This window comes from Mus caroli, chromosome 14 (genome assembly GCF_900094665.2).
Source record: "Mus caroli chromosome 14, CAROLI_EIJ_v1.1, whole genome shotgun sequence".
Lineage (NCBI taxonomy): Eukaryota > Metazoa > Chordata > Mammalia > Rodentia > Muridae > Mus > Mus caroli.
The window spans coordinates 21,396,566-21,419,470 of NC_034583.1; the positions used below are offsets into that span (position 1 = coordinate 21,396,566).

General features: G+C 45.4%; 1 protein-coding gene across 2 annotated transcripts in view; it reads right to left on the reverse strand.

The window, feature by feature from the left end:
* Positions 1-22,905, reverse strand: part of Cacna2d3 (calcium voltage-gated channel auxiliary subunit alpha2delta 3) — an 810,117-nt gene that overhangs the window by 167,543 nt on the left and 619,669 nt on the right. For both annotated transcript variants that reach the window (XM_021181598.1, XM_029469011.1), the window contains one exon: positions 1,041-1,124. In XM_021181598.1, coding sequence (XP_021037257.1) covers positions 1,041-1,124 — 84 coding nt within the window. The remainder of the gene's footprint in view (positions 1-1,040; positions 1,125-22,905) is intronic.

Genomic DNA, 22,905 nt, shown 5'->3' on the forward strand with positions numbered 1-22,905 from the left:
ATCTTTCATTCAACCAGTATGTTCAATCCTCAAAGCATCTGCAAGGACAACCTATGAGGGGAAGCAGTAATTGCCACACACAAGAGACAGACAGTCTCCACACAGGTGAGATTTGAGTCCTGGCATTGTAGCTGTCCACAATGGTGCAGGGGTTAGGCAGAGCACATGAGCTGCAGATGACCCCAAAAAACCCACCAGGATCCTGGTCACAGTGCTTGAGGAAGAGAAGACAGCAAACTCTTCTTGGCCATTGACTCTCCATGATGTCAAAGCAGTAGCAGATAGGCAAAGAAGAGTGGAGGAGGCAGAAGTTTTTATTGAATGACAACTTTATTTTGTCTGAGCTTGGGTTGAACCAGACAGAACTAGGTAAAATATCTGTAATTGATATGGCTTTTGCATTTTATAGACAAGGGAGAAAAACCTGAGCTTTCTGCTAGCTAAGGCCATTCACATTGCAGAGGCTATGAAAATGAAGAAAGCAGCAACAAGGGAGTTAGGACACCAGCCCTGTTTCTATAAAGCAAGAGGAGATAGTCTGGGATGTCAAATGGCTTCCTGTGACATCCCGTGGGACAAGTAGAAGCACAGGACAGGGGAATGGGAGTGGAGGTAGCAGTGGGGCTGGGAGGCTAACCACACATGGGGAAATTGAGCCCTCAAACTCCTCTGCTACGCTTTGGTGACAAGAGTTGTGTCCACGCAGACCTAACAAGTTCATTCTATCCATCTGGGAGCCTGTCTTATTGGCCTGCAGATGGCATGTCTTTGTAGTTACTGGGTCTCCTGTTGCACAGCAACAGGATTCTGTGAAGATGGTAAGGCAAGTCCTGACAATTATACTGGGGATGAAGTGGAATGAATCAGCTGCAGAGGAATCCAGAGCCTGCTGGGTACAGGCTCAGCAGACTAGCAGGAGAGCTATACAACTCCAACCATAAGGGAAGGGTCAGTTGTCTTCACAGCCCTCTGCTGTCCTCTGGTCTATCTTTTATGGTCAGTATTGTCCTTGACAATGAAGTCTGCAAAGGGTTACTTACCACATCATCTCGGTCTTCCCACTCGACTTCAGAGAGATCCACACTACTGTAGTTGGGTTTCCTCCGTTTTTTTCCTTCTTCATACTAGCATAGGGAAGAGGAGAAAGTCAGACAAATGGTCGTGAAGTTATCAACCTGGACATCTTTATCCTTCTAGGGCCTGCTTGCTGAGTGTGAGCTGTGAGGAAACATCGGGTACCTGAGATCAGCCCTGTGGGTGGCAATGTAAGGACTTTAACATCAGCCCTGGCTATTCGCCTTTCTTCCGATTTGGAGACTATAAAGGTCAATTCTTTGCTTGGCATACAGTTGTCTAGAGAACTCCTTGACTCTAAAATGCCAGGTGCAAGGAATATTTATCTCACCCTCGTAAGGAATATGTGAAGGGTGAGCACACCCATCTCTCTTCAAAAGCTAATGTGCGCATTTCCCTTAATGTCAGAGGAAAGAGCTTCCTACATATATTTATCAAATCTTGTCCTTTCCCCTAAGCTTCATAAACTCCCCATCTCAAACCTCCTCCAGACTTCTCAGCTGAGAAACAAAATACTGGTCTCCACAGTTGGACTCTGGCTCAGCATCCTGAGAACATGTTGCAGACTCACAGACCTCCCGTTTGCTACTGGCCCTGGCAGTGCTGAGCTAAGCACAGCTCCTTCACCTGCAGTAGATGTGAGTATTGGGAATCGCTGCCAGATTTAATGGCCATTAGGGCATTTCTCTGGAAAAGCTGATGAGTGCATTAATAACTAGGGAGTGCTTTCACTTTTCCCCCCTAAATCACCGGTGTTAGTCAACCAGCAAGTGTACCATTTTATCGACCGGACATTCTTGTGTCTGGATGTTTGTGTGTCTTAAGGCCCTTACTGCTGCTTACCGGGGTGTTTATAAGGTAGGAAAGTCTGCCCTCTGCTGCAGGCTAAGGATAAGCAAGCACTTCACAAGCTCACAGTATATATTGACATATGTACATAGTTGTACATATATACAAGACACACACATAGAGGTGTGCCCATTTTCTTTTTTCTTCTTTGACTCAGTCCTGTTTTGATTAAACAATGAATCTAAGAGGGATGCAGGGTCAGTCTAAATATTTAAAGACCTCAAATTGTCACTTTAGACATTGATTGGTGATTGCAGACACAGTTACTGAAGGTACCCTAGACACAAAGGAGAAACCTTTGCCACTTTAGAATCAAACAAATTTAAAATGGCCATCAGTGCAATCAAGGCAACTGTGGCCAGGAGGGGTGGCTCTTACATCATTGTGGTACCAAACAATGCCAAATGTTGCTCCTATACTCTTTATTCCCTGCCAACTTTACTGTGGGGATCCTGCACCATCTCTAGAAAGTCTCCTCCTCCCCCTGCACCACCACCACCACCCAAGAAGGCTACCCTGCCTGCCTTCAAAAGGGCTTGTTGTCAACCAGGCCGACACTCTCGTCTATGAGGTTTCCAGTTAACAAGACATTCACCATTCACAGTCACTTTTATGACATCAGATCCACTCCAGATGAAGAGGAAGGAAAGTGGTTCTCTCGGAAGCCACTGTAAACGATAGCAGATTAGCAGTTGGATCGTGTTAGGGAAAGTTCCTGTGTGCATAGAAGCTGGGCGAGCCAGCCTTGCTAAAAGCAAAAGGAATAGGAAGGAAGGAAGGAAGGAAGGATGAGGGGGGAGGCTTGGGTCTGAGCCATAGGCAGGAGACACAGGGAAGGTATATAGAGTGTTAGGACTCTGGACCTTCCTTGTGGGAAGATAGTCTGACAGCCCTTCTGAACCTCAGATAAAGATGCCATTGGCTTCCAAGCCTATTTTAGTAGGAACCATTCTCAAAAACTCCAGGCAGCCCAGAACTTGAACTTCAAAATCATACTATCCCAGATTGTTGGTCTGCCTGTTGATGGGTCTGAACCATTCTTCTGTTTTGCTTTGGAAGAAGGAGTTCATCTTTTGGTCACTTCACAATGTTCCTTTATTTAATTACTCAGAACACACACACACACACACACACACACACACACACACACACACACACACACACACACTGGATACCTTGACAGTATAAGGCATTTGGGGGCTATGGTGATGGTGAAGTTCTCACCATGCAAGTTCAGATCCCCAAGATTCATGTAAAAGGGAGATGCAGTGTATTGGTCCCCTGGGTATGGGGACAGAGGCTGACAGATCATTGGAGCTCATTGACCAGCCAGTCTTGCCACCAATGAACATCAGATTCTATAAGACACCCTGCCTTTAAAAATGAATAGAGAATTTCTGAGAAAGATACCAAGATACCGGACATAGACGTCTGGCTTCAGGATATACATGTACACACATGCATTCACATCTGCATGCTCACATGCAAATACCCATGACAAATACATACATGTACCACACACATGCAAAGTGTAAAACAGTAAAGACAGATAGTTAAGCATCACCCCTCTCTTACCACAAACTGGGGTACTTAGAGTACCCCTCCCTTATTTTTTGCTTCTATCATTGCACATCCCACTGTCCCATAGTTAGGAAGATGGGCTCTGACAAGCTAAGTAACACATGCAATAGCAAAAACAAATAAGAGCATATAGCCAGCACTGGGAAGGATACCTCACCACCTGCTAAACCCTGCCTTAATTTCTATATAAGCCTCGTGTTATTTCAGCTTTTGTTAAATTTAAACTGACTCTAAGGTCCTAAATACCAAACACATCTTTATCCTCAAAATATGTCCAGGATTTTGTCAGAAAAAAAAAGAGTACAGAGGCACCACCATTGCCCACCTCATACTGGATGTCTGGTGCTAAGCAAGCCACTGACCTGCTTCAGGACTTCCCACCGGGCTGTAAAGTAGGGGTAATAGAACTTGCCAGGAGAGGCAGGCTAAGTCTTTCTTCCCCTTGGTAGCTCATCCCAGGCAGAACAGGAAGACCTGATGCTCTGTGCAGAGCTGGGCACTCCCCAATTCCTCAAAAGGAAGGAGACTTCAATAATGCTGTCACTGTCACAGGCAGGAAGTGTTTGCTGAGTATGTTGGTGTCACACAAGCATGACCAATTGTCTCCCTCTGCTATGTGCAAGTTGGGAGTCTAGACACTTGACAGAGATATCCATATTTGTACTAAAGTACTCAGCTCTGCTGAGGTCACATTTACAAGAGAGAAATCTGTTTAAACTCCTTGACTTTTTATTTTCTTTGTTGGAGATAGAGTTCCATACAATCCAAGTGGATCTTGAATTTGTTATGTAGTTGAGGATGGCTTTGAACTTCTGATCTGCCTGCCTCTACATTCCAAGCGCTGCAAATGCAGCCTTGCACCATTATGTACAGCTTAAGTGTGTCTGGGGATTGAACCTAGGATCTGCACACTGTAGGCAAGCATCCTACCATGGGAGTCACATCTGCATCCTATCATGTATGCCACATCTCTAACCTTTCATTTTCTTTTATCACCACTCAAGGGACCTAGGCCAATATACATCATTCCAGAATGCAGGAATTGGTTCAGAGATGGGGACATAACCTACAACAATGCAAAAGAAACGCAAAAGACTACATCTAGGATGCTTTCTTGGATTGCCCCGGAAAAGGTAGCTCCCTACGCACAGGCACTGCTAATGTTGTGAGATGTGAGCTTGGAGCTTGGAGCACCTTATGGCCACCTTGACCCCTAATTTAAGTCAGCCTGGAAATGAAGCCTCTTGTGGGAAAGCAGTGGAAATGGAATAGGATAGTCCTGGACCACACTGTGCCTGAAATGAGAATCCTGGAGATATATGTATACCTAGACCACACCGTACCTGACATCTTTGCTCTCTTGGATGTGTCAATGTATGCTTCCCAAATTGATTCCTTTCCTTTTAGAGATAGGGTATCCCTGTTAGTCCTGGCTGGTCCAGAACTATGTAGACTGGATTGTCTTCCAACTCACACAGATGTACCTGCCTGCCTCCCAAGGCCTGGCATTAGTGGTCTGTACCACCACATCAGCCCATACCACATACTTCTCTTGAAAATAATCTTACCTGGAGTTCCAAGCATCAGGTGATCAGATTGTGTACATCGAATGCCTTCCCTTTTCTTTATACATGAACAGCTTGTAAAGATCATTTACTTATTATATCTATGTGTCTCTGTGTGTATGTACATGCCTGTCTGGATTTATGTGCCCCATATGTGTACAGGAGTCCACAGAGGCTAGAAGAGAGTGTGGGGTCTCCTGAAACTAGAGTTAGAGGCAGTTGTAAGCTGCCTGATGTGAGTGCTGTCAATAAAACCTGGGTCTCTGTAAGAGCAGTAAGCACTTTTAACCACTGAGCCATCTCTCTAGCAAAATGCACTCCTTTAAAAAAATACATTTTATGTGAAACATTTACAGACTTCATAACTTTAATGATTATTTGGGAACATCTGATTTATAAAATGCCTTGCCACCTACTGAGTGCACTTCTGTGCTTGAGCAGAGCTCAGCTCTACATACTTTCCCTCCATGCCTCCTCCAAGGAACAGTATAATAGTTAAGCTCTGAGACTGGCTCTCCCCTCCCCCATGCAGCCTCTGTGTGGGACAAATCCCAGGCCTGGCTCTCCAACTTCCTCTCCTTGTTCCTCGATCGTAAGGAGCCCATTACAGTGCCAGGCACTGTATATGGCAATTGTTAGCATATCTATAATCTGTAACTTCCTTTGAAAATGTGATTAACGAATCACAAACGGTTTCCAAAGTTTTATGAACACAGTCTCAGAGCCACAGGTAGGCCTGCAGCTTTTGGTGACTTTTTTACGAAAAAAAAAAATGTACAGGAGAATTTAATAAGGAAAGATATTGTGTGCTATGAAATACTTTGAGGTGGAGTTTCAAATAAAGGCCAGATGTGGTGAGCACACAAACAAGCCAGTGGCTGGAACGATGGAACAAGAAGACACCCCTCTTTGGAACAAGTAAGAACTCCCCAAGGGCTGGCTTGAAGTGCAGTTTTTAATGGTCTGGATAGAAACTTCTTCTGTGTTACCTGCAAACTGGCTTTGGAAGCACAATGAGATAGGTCAAGGTATGGCCATTCTGACTTAAAGAAAAATGACAATGGCTTTCTTTGCTTCTTCATTTTGTGGGTCTTTTTGGGAAAAGCCCAAGGGCACTACCCACACATATTCTTGTGATCTTTGTGCAACAAATATGGTAGGGGCCTAATTGATTAGGTGTTCATGCTGCTATAGGCTACCAAAACAAACAATCAAATAAACAAAAACCAAAGGAAAGAAGGAAAGAAGGAAAGAAGGAAGGAAGGAAGGAAGGAAGGAAGGAAGGAAGGAAGGAAGGAAGGAAGGAAGGAAGGAAATGGGGAAGAAGACACCATACCGAGCACAGTATCTTCTGGGTGAGGGTATGGTCAACCCAGAGCCAGTCATCCAGAAGGATGTTTTTCTCATCAGGCAGGCACGACCTTCCCCTGCTAAAGACCTTCCTCTCTTTCCCTCTCCTCCTCTCCATCTTCTCCCCTGGCCCCCAAGGCTAAAGAGACTGTTTCAGAAGGGACACAGGCATTTCTCTCCTATGGACAATCATCTATTCACTTCCTATTCACCTAGGCAGCCCACCTTCTGATGGGTTCCAAATGGGTCTCAGTTCCTGTGCCAGGCACAATGAGTCTTAGGAAGACCCAGAAGAACTGCTGCAGGGGGATCAGTGTCAACCTTCAAGTTCTTGGTCTCAGCTCACTATTCATAGCTCAGACTCCTTCAAAGTAGGCTGTTGGAGGGCAGCTAAAAGCTAGGGACTGGGAGGTAGACCTTGTCAAGTCTTCCTGCTTTATGAGCTAAGGCAAGCTGTTCACACCTCCGAACCCCATTGCATCCCCCACTAGATGGAAGATACAGCCCTCAGTTCCCAAGGATACCTTGAAAAGCACTGAAAATAAATGTGGCTGAACCCCACCAGATCATCATAGGCTCTAACAAATAGAGCCTAAAAAATTTCCCCTTGGACAATGTTAGTGACCACTGATGCCAGGGTTGGTGTCTAAGGCAATGAGAGCAGTATCATACAGTGCCCATTCCCAGGATGCACTGCTTCTTAATGCATACACTGCTTAATGGGAAACATCAGGCTGCATCTGTGGCCTTTTCTCAAGGCAGAAGAGAAGGACATGCAGACTTGTGGCAGAGTGACATCTCTTCCCCCTATACAACTACAGTTGGATCTCATCCTGCCAGTGGTGAATCAAGGTCTCTATAGTGACCAGTCTTTGGGAAGTGGATTCCCATGGCCCCTGTCAGCCCCAGCTCTCCTAGGAATCAGCAGCAGAGACTAAGCTGCATGTTACCCTCTAAATGGCTTGAATCCCTTCTGTTTCTCTTAGTTTTTTCCAACCTTCCTGTACTAGTTGCTCCTTGTAGAAATTTTTGAATGAAATGGTACTGCAATTAAAAATACCACCCTCACCACCTCTACACAGGGGGCACTGCAGTCTTCTCCAGAGTACTTAAAAGCAATTATTGTTGTCACCTTCCAATGTTCATTACATCTCCCAATCAGGAATTCATAAAACACGTGACCAGTCTGCTCTGCTCACATGACTGCCCACCCTGACCTTCGGCCCCATGCTATTCTGAATAGAAAATGCTTCACGCTAGGAACTACCCTAAATACTGTCTGTGTCTTATCAAATTCTCCCAACTCCAGGAAGGGTGAATAGTTTCAAAGATGGGAAAAATAGAGCCAGATCTCTTGGTGACATGGGTATTGAGCAGTGGAACTGAGAAACATATCAACTCTTCCTGGTATCTGTGTTCCCCCCCCTGGTGTGGTCCCCATCTCATTAGCTTGACCCTCAATGCAGGTAACCATCTCTGTCAGGACAGAAAGTAAGCGCTCAGGCGTGGAGGCAGAACCATCTGGAAGGCAAATCCTATGAGGCCCACGTTTCTCTATGAGGAAGTGAAGGCTATGTAGGCCTCTAGCACAGTGAGTGTCCTTTGCAACTGACCCTAGTGTTCAGTGACAGTTCCAGATTAAGAAAACTGTACAGTGAGGGACTTCAAGGACTCAGGGTTGCACTTGGGCCCAGTTTACAGTGCCTATTTAATTCACCATGATTCCTGTCAGGGCCTCAGACAAGTGTCTACAGGACTGGAAGATAGCACTTGAACTGGAATTTCCACCCAAATCATGCTGCCCCTGTGGTGTGTGACTCTACAGTAGCCTGGACTCCCCCCACCCAACAACAATACACACACATGCCATGACACACACATCATGCCCTGGCATAAATTCCCATGGCTCTGTATTGGAGATGAAATCCTCTAAGCCTTGGGAAGATGAGAAGCCCAGATCCAGGACCACAGGGGTGTGTCTCACAGCAGCAGGGAGTTGAGAGAGGGGCAGTGGGGCATGTCCAGACAGAACCATTTCCTCTTCCTCAGAGGTGCCCTACTCTTGTTAATTAATGTTTTTAACTGTCTCGAAGATGAAAAGTTCTACTCACTTTCCTGTAGTTTGATTGCAAAATTCTTTTGATGGCTATAAAACTAAAATAGCTTAGGTGTTTAAAAACAAAACAAAACAAAAATCACCCCCCCCCAAAAAAAAAAACCCCAACAACAATTAAAGAAACTGCTTTGAAATCCAAAATGACCTTTATCTCAATCACTGTCCTCCTAGAAGTCATGAGTCACACGCTGTGTGTGGGGAGGAGGTGGCCTGGCCCCACCGTGGTTTTGCAGGTCAAACGTGGCTTACTGTACCATGGCTGGATTAGACTTAATTCTCAAGAAGCCAGTCTGTCTGGTTATAGCAAGCTAGTCAGAGACATTAAAATGTGCTCAGTAGCTTAACAGGAAGGACATTTGGTGCCAGCCCAAAGGAAGACCAGGGATTGGGTGCTGGGAAGAGAGGGGTGGTGCCAGGCCTGGTGAAGGAGGTGAGATGTCAACGCAGACAGACAGCTGCTAGAAGAAAAGGCAGGACAGGGTGGCATTCGAGTTAAGGGGACAGCTAACTAGGAAACAATTTCTCTAAGTCAGGATAATACTTTGAGACAAATCCTGTGTAAAGTTAGATGTGAGAGGTCCTCCTAAATGAACTCAAGAATCTCTGAGAGTTGTACTGAGCTCCTGGGGGTGGGTATGGCTTCTTCCAAATCCCATTTCATGAAGGTTTTCAGGTACCCCATGCCATTAGGAGGCACTGTCTAGGGTGAAGAGAACCCTTGTGATTTGGAAGCTAACCTGTGATATCTGGCTGCAGGAAAAAAAAAAAGGAACTTTTTTACTTTTTAAAAAATTTAGCACTTACCCATTATTACTACATTAAGGGTATCAGAAGACCCTAGGATATATTCAGCTGTCACATCATTTTAAAGAGGTCTAATTGGGCACGGCAAACTGATTCTAGAGTTGCCATGGCAAAGAAGAAACATTTCCTTACCCACACAAATAAGATCTCAAGCTAATAGCATAGGCTCTGCAGATAACCTGGCCTTCCATAGGGGGCAACAGCTAGCCATATGCTGGGGAGAGAGTTCTAGGTGTGGCTACTTTCACCCAGGACTGTAAGTCAGAGCCTAGCCCCCCTCTCAGGGCCCAGAGGTGTTTGATAAGTACACGAACAAGACAGATCTACAAATGAAGTATAGCAGAATGCTGTAAAGAAGGAACAAAGAGAGAGCTCCTCCCTTCCCAACCAAGCAACTAGTTGATGCTGTATAGTAGCAGTTCATGTCAATACGCCCCAGCTTCACCAAATGTGCCTGTGTCTGTGCAATGTGAGATTGTTATCTAGGGAGATGTTTGGGATGACGGAATGGGAGCTTTGGTGTGGTTTTCTTTTCCCGGTAAAATTGCTAACAATATCTGTGAAGGATTCATACCTGTGACCACCTTCCCTTTCTAACTAGTCACTCTCCTTTATCACCTGGGCAGCCCTTGTTTCAAACCTTCCAGGGAGCTGAAGCCTAAATGAGCATGTAGCACTTTGTCTGATGTATGCTCTCTCTGCTAGCCATGCTCTGACCTCCAACCTAGGGAGGTTTCCATCCCATCCATTAGTACCCCTGCCAGTCTCACTGATGACCCAGCAAAATATTTAGCTTTTGTTTAGTGAGTTACTCTGTGTGTGTGTGTGTGTGTGTGTGTGTGTGTGTGTGAGTGCCAATTAGAGTGATGTTAGAGTGATGTATCTTTTAAAAAATGTTTTTGGATACATGGTGGTCTGAGTAAACCCAAGAGATTTCTGATGTGATTTATGACTCATGGAAAAGCCAAGGTCCCCTGCAAGGTTGCCTGAGTTCTCATAGTCTTTCACTGCCAATGACCATGGAAATGTGGGCAGAGCTTGGATGGGCCAGCAGGTCAGTGAAGCAAGCTACCACAGCTATGAATTCTTCTCACTTCTGAGTGCTTTGAAGTTGAGTCACATTAGGCAAGTCATTGGCTTATTGTCAACCACCAAGGAAGTGCTGCTGCCCTGGAAGAGGATAACTGCACCAAACCAGTCTCTGCCTGAACTCTTCCTCTCTAACCCACTCCCTAGGTTCAGACTGAGGGATTCTACAACCAAAATCAGAGCTTATCAGTGCTTTGGCACAGAGTCATCATGCCCGATAGGATGACAACTAATACTCAGGCATATCTCAAAACTCCTGTCACTTGGCTTCTGCTGATATTGCCATCTTTACCACTTCCTTCCTCTCTTTGTAGTCCCCCAGATAGACAGAGCTGGCTGCTCAAAAGGTCATCATACTTCTACCTTCTAGTCTGGCACCTCATTCCATCTGCTCCTCAAACCCTTGACTCTAACTCAGAGTCAAGTGGTAGACCACTGACCCCATGGACTTGGCTGAGATGTACTCCTGTCTGAACTGTGTCTATTCAGGGTCCATTTAAAGTCTCCCCTCATTATCTCAGCCTTACTTGATGGCCCCATGGTATGATACAGGACTCTAGCTTACTTGCTTCCTACATTGGCTCTGAAGCATCTTGGAGAAGGGAGCCTTCTTTTATGTGTGGTGCTAAGAGTTGCCTGGCCAGGAGTAGGCTCTCCAGGAAACACAGGAGTGAACATGTCAAGGATGTATGCCCCATGCACCTGCATCATGGTGACTGCATGGCTGCCTTGCTATGGGGCATCCAGACAGTTTACTCCTCCATTCCTTATAAACCCTGTAGGAAGCTTCGTTTCTGTTCTCATTTTCTGTGGAGAGACCGGAGGCCAGAGGGTTAAGTAAACACACCTCAGGTCACACAGTTGACAGTGGCAGAGCTGACACTTCAGAGGTGTCAGATATGGCTCTGCTCTGTGAAGAGAATGTGCTAAGCAAGAGTCTTGTTCTAAACTGAGGTTGTTGCCCAGGGTCTAACTGAGATGTGTCACAGGAAGGGGACAATGGCATGAAGGAGAGGACTGAGTTTATGATGATGAAGTCTTTTAAGAAGTCTTGGCCTTACACACACACACACACACACACAAACATGCAGTGCATACAAAATGATATTTTGGTATACACAGGAGTGAGCATGGACACACTCTAAGGGAAACCTAAACCATATTAATACTGAACCTGCTATAGAACTATGATTCACATAATGTTAAAAAAAAAAAAAAAAAAAAACCTCTCTGTGCCTCCCCCAACTCTTCTTGGAGTACATCTGGAAACCTGGAGGTTCATAGAGAACCATGCCACTTCACTGATTTTCAGGACACAGGGTACTCTGAAAACCCTAATATCTGGGAAGTGGTAATACCACTTAAAAATGCCTCACTTAACACTTATGAATAGTTCAAACGGAGCCATTGGCCTAATTTGACTCCTTTTTATCTGTTTCTATTTCCTGTTCCTGGAGGCTGAAGCTCCATTCATTTGGACAGTGGTCTCTGCTTCCAACTATGTGTCAAGCCAGGTCCCGATTCAAGAGAAAATGGCCCAAGAATACTTTAGCAGAGTAGTATTAGGATTTTTGGTACATTTCAGAATGTGTGTATGTGTGTATGTGTGTTTGTGTATGTGTGTGTGCCTATGTGTGTGCTTCTCTGTGTATGTGGATCTGTATGTTTGTGTTTGTGCTTGGGCATGTATGTGTGCATGCATGTGTGTGTATCTGTGTGTGAATATGTGTCTCTGTGTGCCTCTGTGTGTATCTGTGTGTGTGTCTATGTGTTCATCTGTGTGTGTGTGACTGTGAATATAGTTTCTCTTAGTTGATGGCTTAGCTTTGTCTCTTGTGGAACATAGCTCTAGCCTAACCTGGTAGGAACTATATACCTTGACCATGTAGACTTTGGTTTTGTTGTCTTTAGGACCATGCTACAATCTGCCTATGAAATGTTCCCACAGGCTTGTTTCAAAGGTCCCTAGCTTGTTGTGATATTTTGGGAGGTTCTGGAGGTGTAAAAACATCAAACTTCATTAAAGGAAGAAGGTCACTAGAGGCAGGTCCTTGATGATCACATCTTGTCCCCAACCCTTTCCTCATTTCCCTTCTGTTTCCTGGCCATTATGAGGCAAGCAGGTTTGTTCCCCCATATCTTACACCACCATGGCCAGCCTCATATACAACAAACCGCAGAGCCAGCTGACCAGTGACCCAATCCTCTGAAACCATGAGCTGAAATCATCGTCCCTTCAGGGGGTTTCCTCAGGGATTTTTGTCACAGTTCGAAAGGGCTAGCTAACAATCTGAATGCCACTGTGCTTCTGCTAAATGTCACTTGAGTTTGCTATTATCAGTCTCCCAGCCTTCCAGAAAGAGAGGGGTAAAAGAAACAACAACTCTAAGATCTTAACCCAGCACTCTACCTGTGGAGCTGTTAGGCCAGATCACCTTGCTGCCTCTGCATGGCTGCTACTCATATACAGTTTAATTTAGTAAAACCCTCAGCTATAATCCAAAGACCTGCTACCAGGCACTGTCCTACTCTGCCAATTAATGGAGAGAGGAGGTGACTGGTCAAGGACAGTTGAAGGAACAGGTGAAGCTGAGAAGAACTCAATGTGAGTTCTGACCAGATCAGACAATTTCCTAGCCTGAGTAATCTAAATGTCTGGGTATTTTGCTTTCATCCAGTGAACATTCCAAACGAGAGTAGAAGTGGTACCTGGGCTGTATTTTGGAAATATATTTGCTCTCCACGTGGTCAGTAAAAGCTAAGAAAAAATTTAAGAGCAGGCTCCTCCACCAAAGAGAGCCATCATTTCAGTGGTGTGATGGGATTAAATTATTGTGTCCCCAAAGCCTGATGTCTCAACACTTTTATTTGCATTCTTTGGGGTCTTATCATTCAGGATTATGTAAAAATGACAGCTGCTTACAATTATTTGGGAGTTTGTGTTGCAATAATTAAAAACATCTGCCTTTATCTTTCTGCTACCAGACTTAACCCTGCGAGGTTGGGTCTACTGAACTTCAAAGAGGGAATGGAGAAATAAAAGAAAACTCCACATATTACTAACAAATTTTTAGCGATTCATTTAAATGTATAACCAGTTATTCCAACAGTCTTCAAACCCTTCATTATCTTTTAAATATATATAATTTGGGACTGCTAATTAGATAGCAATTTAATGCTCTCATGGGGATTCAGATGCAAGGTCTTCCTAAAACGTAAACGCAGAGGGATAATTGTTGGCATTCACATGATTGAATTCTTCAGTTATTCAAATAAGTGTGCAGGCGCACTCTCAACAGTGAAAGCATTTGAATATTCTGCCCTCCAACTCATATGTAGGTTTTCCAGGGCCCTTTCATGCTAGGAGGATAGGGCTGAGTGATCTAGGTCACTCAGCTTTCTGGAGAGAGCAGACGGGATCCCTAGGAGAAGCCTAGTCTCATTTGGCCATCTTACTCTCCCCTCAGAGGCAAATAGCTCCTGTTCCTTTTTCAGGAGATTCAAGATCTTGAAATCTGCAGCTCTGAAGGCTTTAGCGTCTGCTCTAGTGTCTCCACAGTGGTCTGCTTGCTATTGTCTCCCTAGTTACAACCAGTGAAGAGAGAGAGAGAGAGAGAGAGAGAGAGAGAGAGAGAGAGAGAGAGAGAGAGAGAGAGAGAGAGAGAGAGAGAGAGAGAGAGAGAGAGAGAGAGAAGAGGTGAGAGAGGAGGTGAGAGTCTCATTCTGCCTCATGTTGATACTTCACTGTCTTCCTAGCCTATGGAGATGGCCCTTTAAATTGCATAAAGATGTGCAGCCCATGCAGCAGCGTGATTGATCAAGGAGATGACATCGGCTCTGATAGAAACCAGCACGCAAGTCTCAGCCTGGAAAGTGTGGCTGGGGTTTACATTCCTGGCCCAGGCTAGTAGCTAGCAGCTGAGGCTCATTTCCCTCACTAGGGAAAGGAGGTGCAGACAAATCTATAGGAATTTTTAAGAGATCATTATTCAACACATTGCCTGTAATTACATTTTGATGAGCTTTTTATTGCTAATTTATCATCCAAGATGGGGCATTCTAGATATGAAATTAATCTAGTAAAACAGAGGTCAAAGTGTGCTGAGTGTAAAGATGAGTATTGGGGGCCGGGGGCATCAAATTATTTCACCCAAACATAAAGCAGTAGAAATTGCCATCTCTAAACCAGATTTTCTTCTGGTGCCTACTAGTGATTTTTAATGCTGCCTGATAGACTTAAGTGTAAACTTGGATCTCAGAGCAAATGAGCAGGAGGAGAAGGATGGAAGGCAGAGGTGCTGGGAGCCTGGGCTGGAAAGAAAGAAGTGTGGCCCAGTTGTGTGTCCACGGAAGTGCGGGGGTGGATGCATCCAGGGTGGCACGGCACTCTAGTCTAGATCGGATTGCTTTTAAAGATTTATCAGCGCACTTAAGCAGGCCTCAAGACAGGCTCAGTGCAATGGTTTTCCTTCCAGAGCTGCAGAGATATAGCAGGTACTTTGACGGGCATGATGCCACTGGAAATGGATCTTCCTTTCCCTGGGGAATCCAGCATAGAGCCCACACCTGAGAGCTGGGTTCCCTGGGAGATGGTGTCTAGTGTCTGGCTGTGCTCAGAAGCCTGGTGGGATGTTACTTGTCCCTCAACACACTGGCCTTCTGTGTGCCTGGGACCAGGAGGCTCCAAGTGTAGAGTATATCCTCATTCGGGTGCAGGCAGCTCCGATGGACACATGCACAGATTGACAGGGAGAAAGGTAGGTGTCTGTAGTGACTGCATCATCAGGAGCCGACAGTGCAAGGAGAGACATGTCCATGAACCAGCTCTGGAAGTCTGTCCTAAGTCCATGGTTAGACCCCAGGTACTTCGGATATCTCCAGTCCTCGGGGTCTTTGCATATGCATGGCTCAAGCTTGGCATGGCCCAAGCTCCACAGTCTGGATGGAGATTTCTCCTTCCCCTTCCAGATGTCAGCTTACAGTACATAAAGAAACTAAGAACACTATCTCTGAAGACACAGGGAGGCAGCTTCTCCTCCTTTCCCATTCTTCTCTCATACACTCCGTGAGTTTGTTGTTATTGTTTGCTTTTTTTGTTTTTGCAGAGAATATTCTAAATCTGCTACGCATTTTATTTATCTTCTTATTTATGAGCTTAGTGACAAAACATATCTTGACCGTAAGAGGTCAAGCACCAAATATCAGGGGGATTCTGGTTTCCTGGCTTCTAAAGGAGTGAACAGCTTGATAGGTTTTCAATAAACATACATCTTACAAGGGAAGGACAGGAGGCTTGGGAAGGGGAAGCAGAGAAGGAAGCATCTAGTAGCCAAGTCCCTCTTCCGGGCATCCCATGAGCCCTGTGCAATTCCTAACCTCAGCCAGGCAGCAGCAGCAAGGCTGTGGTGTGTTTCTAGGATGCAGACAGGATCCCTGCAGGAGGCTTTCCCAGCTATGTAATCCACAGGTAGACACCAAGTGCTTGCATAGATGCCTGTCAGTACTGCCACTTCTGGAGTCTGTAGTATACAGCTTCCCTGTGCTCAGTCTCCTTTGAGCCCATATCTTCCCTTCATATTTAATTTCATTCCACCTCCTTTGCCACATCAGCAGGCCTTTGTGTGTGAGGGTAAATGGAATGGAATTTGATTGGTGTCTTCTGGTTACTTGCACTCACTGGTAGATGTGGTCAAACATCTATCGTGCAGTAGGAACCCATAATCCAAGCTCTCAATGAGAAGCCTAGAAAGATGGGCAACACTGCATTGGGTTAGAGTGGGTGGGGCTTTGTAGTTCCTGAGAGCAGGTATCAAAGCCAGAGGTGACAGTGGGATTTCAAGAACAATAGGTCAGGCTGCTTTGGTATCTGCAAGCAACAGATGCCAATTCTTAAATGTTTACCTAGAGGTAGAACTCATTGGAAGAAAATGAGGAAATATATTTTCTACTGCTTCCGTGATGAGACATAAAGACATAAACAGAAAATGAAGGAATAAAAGAAGGGGTAAATGGTCTTTCTTTTCTTCTTCCCTCTCTCCCTTCCTCTCTTCCTTCTTTCCTTTCTTCTTCCCTCTTCTATATTCTTTTGCTTTTTTTCCTTTAAGTGTAATACTTTAAGAGAAATATCCTGTCTGGTCCTACTTCTATATGTCTTGTCACCCCAGCAGGGAGTAAGGACAGAGTAAGTAAGCTGACAGAGGATGGGACACCACAAAGCATCCTTTGTAAAGCTGTTGGGTAGGATGACAGAACCTACAGCAGCCATGTGGTTCCCTGAAGCTGAGATGTCGGGAGACCTTGGCTCTCACCGTGCAGGAAGGAGGGGTGGGTTGCATCTACAGGGGACTGGAACAAGGAGGCCACAGAGAAAGACAGAGTCTGTGGTTTTAGCTTGGGCACAGCCAGTCTGGCCCCAACTGCATCTATGCTAGAACAAGGAACCATCTCTGTGATCCAGGAGATCAGCATTAGGGGACAAAAGGAAAGCACGGGACAAAGGGAAGGGAAGCACGCACAGCTTCGCAACTGGAGGAATAAGGTGATGACAAATCGGGTCCATTGTCATGTCTGACTTCTGTGAAGACTGCCCTAAATATACCTTCTGACAGACACGTTTCTTAGTCCAAGGATCAGACTTCTTTCCTCTGTAAATATTTAATTTTTCTTTAAAATGTAACCATATATAGTAGATCCTCACATTCAGGTGGCCTCTCTGATACATGCTAACAGGCAGGATGCTACCGGAACTTACTAAGTCAGTTTGGGCAGGGTGCTCATCATTAGAAGCTTCTGACATCTTGGGCAGTGGTTGCATGGTTGTTACTGGTTCCGTTTGCTTGCCACTTCTAGCATCCAAGGGTAATATTAAAGCACATTGCATATTCAAAACATGGAATTGACTCCCATAGTTCATCTACTATCTCAGTATCCAAGTGCCCACCTAGTCTCAGGACCAAGAAGCTGTGGGCCTGAGTGTTAGAAGTTGAAATTGAAACATCATTCAACCTGGTAAAATGCAGGTTCTCCCAGTAAACTCCTTTATTCCTTAGGTCAGCTAAGCTGGAGAATTCTCACACAAGTACCCAGGCTAGGCAATTCCCAAAGTACCCAGGCATTTCAGCAAGAAGCAAACCCATATAGATGCAAGACTCTTGTGTCCTCATAGCCAAATAATGTAATTCAAAATGAGGCAGCACTCTTTGTGGTGGGTTTACAATCTTATCTTTTTCCTCAGGGAACATAATACTTTGAGCAAATATAATTTCTAGGCATCCATTAATTTTTTTTCTTAAACTAGAGAGGATTTAACCAGACCTAAGTATGGTCGTTCCTCACTCCTGCTCAGAGAGGCTGTACCCTGGTCAGCCAGACACCATTTGCTTGAGGATCAGCACAGAGCGATTCCCGCGCGCCACCTACTGGGCAGTCTCCTTCAGTTCATCAGCCCCAGGAGAGCAAAGAGACTGTAGCACTTGATTCAAGGTTTATAGCGCTCTGTGCTACCACATACTCCCCCAATAGACCTTGGCAGCAGAATGTATCCTCCTAAGACTAGAGAGAAGCCATTCCCAAGTTCCCCAGACAGCAGTCTTCATCTGGGGATCCCTCTCGAATTTCAGGGCAGCCAGCCTTGAGAAAGGCAGAGCTGTTTCTGTACTTCCATAGGTCTTCTTGGCCATTCATGCTGTTGCTATTGGAGAGGGCTTTTACGGTGTGATGAGCATTTCCTAAGCAGAAACAGCCTTCTAACTGCCCAGGACTCGTTCACTAGTGCCACGTTTGATGGCAGCAGCATCTGTGGGATGTCAGCAAACTGAAGGTCAGGGGGCAGAGGGATGACCGACCAGGGCAAGGCTTGACAACCCACACATGCACCAACATAACGAGGAGTGGATGTTTAAAGAAAGCACATGTGGCACCCACATTTCTCATTTGCTGTAGGATCATAGGACCCAGACTCCCATCATCTGCATTCTCTTTGACTCTGTGTGGTAGCAAGGTCCAGCAAAGGGCGACAGAGAAGCTAAACTCATAGACATATCCTAGCAGTAAGTGACCCAAACAAATGGAGGCAGGTGCAGGCTGGGGAGCTTGGACGAAGTACAGGGCTTTTCCAAGGTAGCCACTGGGCTGAGAGCTGGAGGAAGAGCTAACCACACACACACACACACACACACACACATATATGAGATCAGATTCTGGGCAAAACAGCTGGACAGGAAAGAGGTGGGGTTTGTTGTTGTTGTTGTTTGTTTGTTTGTTTGTTTGTTTAGGAAGGGGCAAAAGCTGGGAAGAAGCCAAACTCTATAAAGGTCCTGCTTAAACTTAAACACCACACCTCTTAAATCTTAAATGGCATCTGTCCTCATGACCCCTTAGGAGACCTTGAGAAAATTGCTGGACCAAGGGACGAACTCTGACATTGTCTCCACCTAACTAACTTCTGATTCCCCAGCTATTGGAGATATCCTCTAATTAGGATAGCAAACATTCACTCATACCATGAGAGTATCCACTCATTTCTACAGGACAGGACCAAATGACACATTTGTTAGCATGTCTGCCTCTTGCTTCATGTAAGTAATAACCTCTGACAGGGGCCCATCTATAGCCAATGTACAAGAACAAACAAAGCTCAGAAGAATAATTGTATGTGCATCTATAAGACAAGGAAGCGACATGATGCCATAGGACAGGCTGATCAAGGGTGACATAGGGATGGCATGTGAGGACCCAGGTTGCAGAGCACCAGTGGCTGGAGCAGCTGTATTTGCACTGTGGGAGGGTGGAGGGCTATAGAGTTATGGGAGATGGTGCTGTTATCTGCAGAATTTTGCCTTGTTTGAGAGTTGGCCTGAATTTTCCAGAGGAGCATAAATAACGTTTGCCTCCAAATAGCCTGATTGGATAACGCAAAACCTCAGCTTCTCCCAGTGTAGAGAATGCCTTCTACACACTGGTAACTGCGACACAATTCGGTTTAGGAGCTCCACATAGTTTAGAAGTAAACCCACATGGCTGACACAGTCCATACTTCCTGGCCAAAGGAGAGTCCATCTGCTCTGGCTTCCAGCCAGCTTCTTGTGAATTCTAGCCATCCCACTTCCTCCTCAGAGGTCAGACAAGCTCAACCCGAGAGGGGGTGGTAGGCATGTCTGACCACTGTTATTATTATTCATTTTCTCACATGTGTTCTCTAGAAACTTCCAACATGCCCATTCATATCTTTGGCCAGTAGAATCTCTGCAGCTGTCACAGGAGCTGCGGCTCTTGAGAGGTCGACATAGTGATCCTAAGTGAGACATGTTCTAAGTGTCAGATCTCTATCCGACTTCATAGACTACTAGAGAAAGAATGTGCAATGCTGTATTAGTTATTTTTATATTGATTATATGTTAAAGCAGCAATGATTTGAAGACAAGCTAAAATATTATCCATAAACTTAAATTTCACTGGTGTCCTTCTTTGCTTTTTAAATGTGGCTACTGGAAAACTCTAAACAACACAGGTGGCTGATCTCGTGGCTCTCAGTGAGTTCTTGCTGGACAGATTCAGACTACAGCTGCATCATGACTGCCCTGAAAGTCAGTCACACCCACTCTCCAGCCACTCTGCTGTCCACTTCCTGAGGAGCTAAGATAACACAGTGAACATAACCCATCTGAGGGCATCTGTCCCAAGGCTCCTGGTTCAGGCACTTTCTACCATCATGAGATGGAGAAAGTCACAGCATAGCATCCCTAAGTGCCTTGGCTTTCCATGGTGGTGCTTTCCCAATCCCCAGAGGACTCTAGGTTATCTTGCCCGTCCTCCTCCCTCCCAACCTTCCTAAACCCCTGGGCTCTTTTAAGGTGCTCATCACCTAGGCTCATCATTCTATCTGTCACATGAAAGTTATGACCTGTGAAAAGAACCCAGAAAGGTACCCTTCCCATAGGGAGGAACCAGCACATAGCCAGAAGACATACTAAGTAACAGCCACACTAGTAGATGGATCCAGTGTCCTTAGTTCTTTATCTAATCCCTTCTCATCAAATCTTCCCATCCCTGAAGCAGAGCACAGCTCAGTAACCTTGCACAGGCCTAGCATGTAGCAGACCTCCAATGACAAGGAAAAGATGATAAATTACCTAACCTCAGTAGTCTGTATTCCATCTCTTCAACAATGATCCATGTGACTGATCAATATATCCGCATCCTAAATAGAACCTGAGGCTAGAAGTGGGGTTCAGTTGACAAAGAGCTTGCCTACCACTGGGAAGGCTCTGGGTTCCGTCCCAGTACCACATTAACCAGGTATGATAACATATACTCAGAGTCCCAGTACAGGGAAGGTGGAAGAGGAAGGATCAGATAGTCAAAGCTAGTCTAGTGCCTATGAGAACATACTTTAAAACAAATGAAAGAGATGCAGAGGGGGAGAAGTAAGAGACAGGATATATAATATAACCCCTCCAGCATCTTTCCCCACCTCCTGGGCCTCCAGACACAGAACAGACAGCTTTAGGCTGATTTCAGCATGAACTTTGTGGAAATGAGTCCCAGATTTTGTGGGCCCAAGGTTCCCTGTGGAATCCTGTCATTGCCACAGCTGCATCAAGGGGCATGTTTTGTGTTCCCTTGAGGATTTGACCAGGTCCACATTCCAGGCTTCCTTGACGAGTGTGGAGGGGGTAACTTAAATGTTCTTATCTTCTATAATTCAGAGGTAGACAGATCACCAAGACCCTAACCAAGCTAAAGGTCATGTTAAAGACAGCCCATTGCAGGCTGGTTCTCCCGTCATCCATTAAAAGGAAAAGATGTATATTCAGGGCTCAACACTCTAAGAAATATCCTTAGAGAGAAGAAAAACGAAAAGACTACGAAAATGAAATCTAGGAAGCACAGAGAAATCTTTTGGTGAAAGCCTGAGAAATGTGTAGGCCTGAACTCCACACGAGACACTTCCCAGGATCTGAGTTTAACCCCAATTGTTGTGCTGGGTTTCCACGTCCCACACCAGGAACAGGAGCTGGCTCTGCCACAGAAGGTCTTCTAGTCTACTGGAAGGCAGTTAGCTACTTCAGCCCTCTATGCAGTACAGGACAAGTCTTATCCGGAACCTGTCAAGGACCTTTCATTTTGACATCAGTGAAGCCATAAGGAAGTGACAAATTGGTGGCAAGGAGGTGGGGTGGGGTGGGGTGGGGTGGGATGGGGGACACTGGAGCAGGACAGGGGCAAACCTGGTTATCATGAGGAACTGTAACTTCTCAGTAAGCCTGGCTAAGACTCCTGGTTTTGGAGACGTTTCATGATTCACACCCAAATCATACAAGATGAAAGAAAATACTGGATAAAACCAAGCCAAACATGAAGTTTGGGGGAAAGATTTTTATTGGACAAATTAGAAAAATATTGGTGCTGTGCTCTAGAGGAAGCCACTTCTTTCGTCTGGCTGCAAGGGCAGGAACAACCTCAGTGGCAGACAGAAGGAAACATGGGTTGTGTGAAGAAAGCTCTTCCCACCCTCCCCAGGCTGGCCACAACCCATGCTCACATTCACCATGCTAATCTGGCAGCCTTGGCCAGAACAGAGGGGAAGGTCCATCTATAACAACTTCATTATAAGTCTGGGCTTGAGAGGATGAGAGTGGGGCTTGGGTGATGATTCCTCACCCGAGCCGGTCAAGGAAGCTGCTAACAGCTGTCTGCTGCTTGCTGCCCTGCAGAGCCCACCCAGGGCAGATCTTCACATGACAGCCACCAGAGTGCTAGCACATGCACAGGATCTTCTCACAGCCTCCAAAAGGGACACTGACTGAAAATCGTGGGGTTGAAGGGCCCTTTCATTCATCTTCCCACATGACTGACTACATGCTAGGTGGGTCAGCAGGGAGGGGATAGAAAACAGAGAATGAAGAAAGCAACCAGGATAGTCATAGGCACTTCACTGTGTGGCTTCTAGTCTCATTCTCAATGTGAATTGAGAAACAAACCAAAGAATCCCAACACACATACACACACACACACACACACACACACACACACATAGAAGGCTAACTTGGAGATGCATAGCATAGTTGTCTATACTCTGAATTACGGCGAGCCAAAAATGATTGTTCAACAACAAGAAAATACCCTGAAAAACCAACAAATAAACAAAAGCTATGTGTGTACCCAGTATGCACATGGGTCATTGACAATGCTTGCTTACCAGGATAACCTTCTGAAAAATCAAAATGTGTTCTGCACATGCAGGAACCATCTGACACTATTCTTTTCAGTCTTTAAGGAGGCCAACCCAGGTTGCTGCAGATCTACAGAGCCAGGACAGACGGGATGCTGAGATAACCCCCATCACCCAGTGACATCCTGGAACCTGCAGTACTGCAGGAGCTCTGACTTAACATTCTCCCCTTTACCATGACAACAAAGCAGGGATGTGTATGCTCTGATGAAAGCAGTGTTATCAGGGGAAGGTGGCTCACAGAA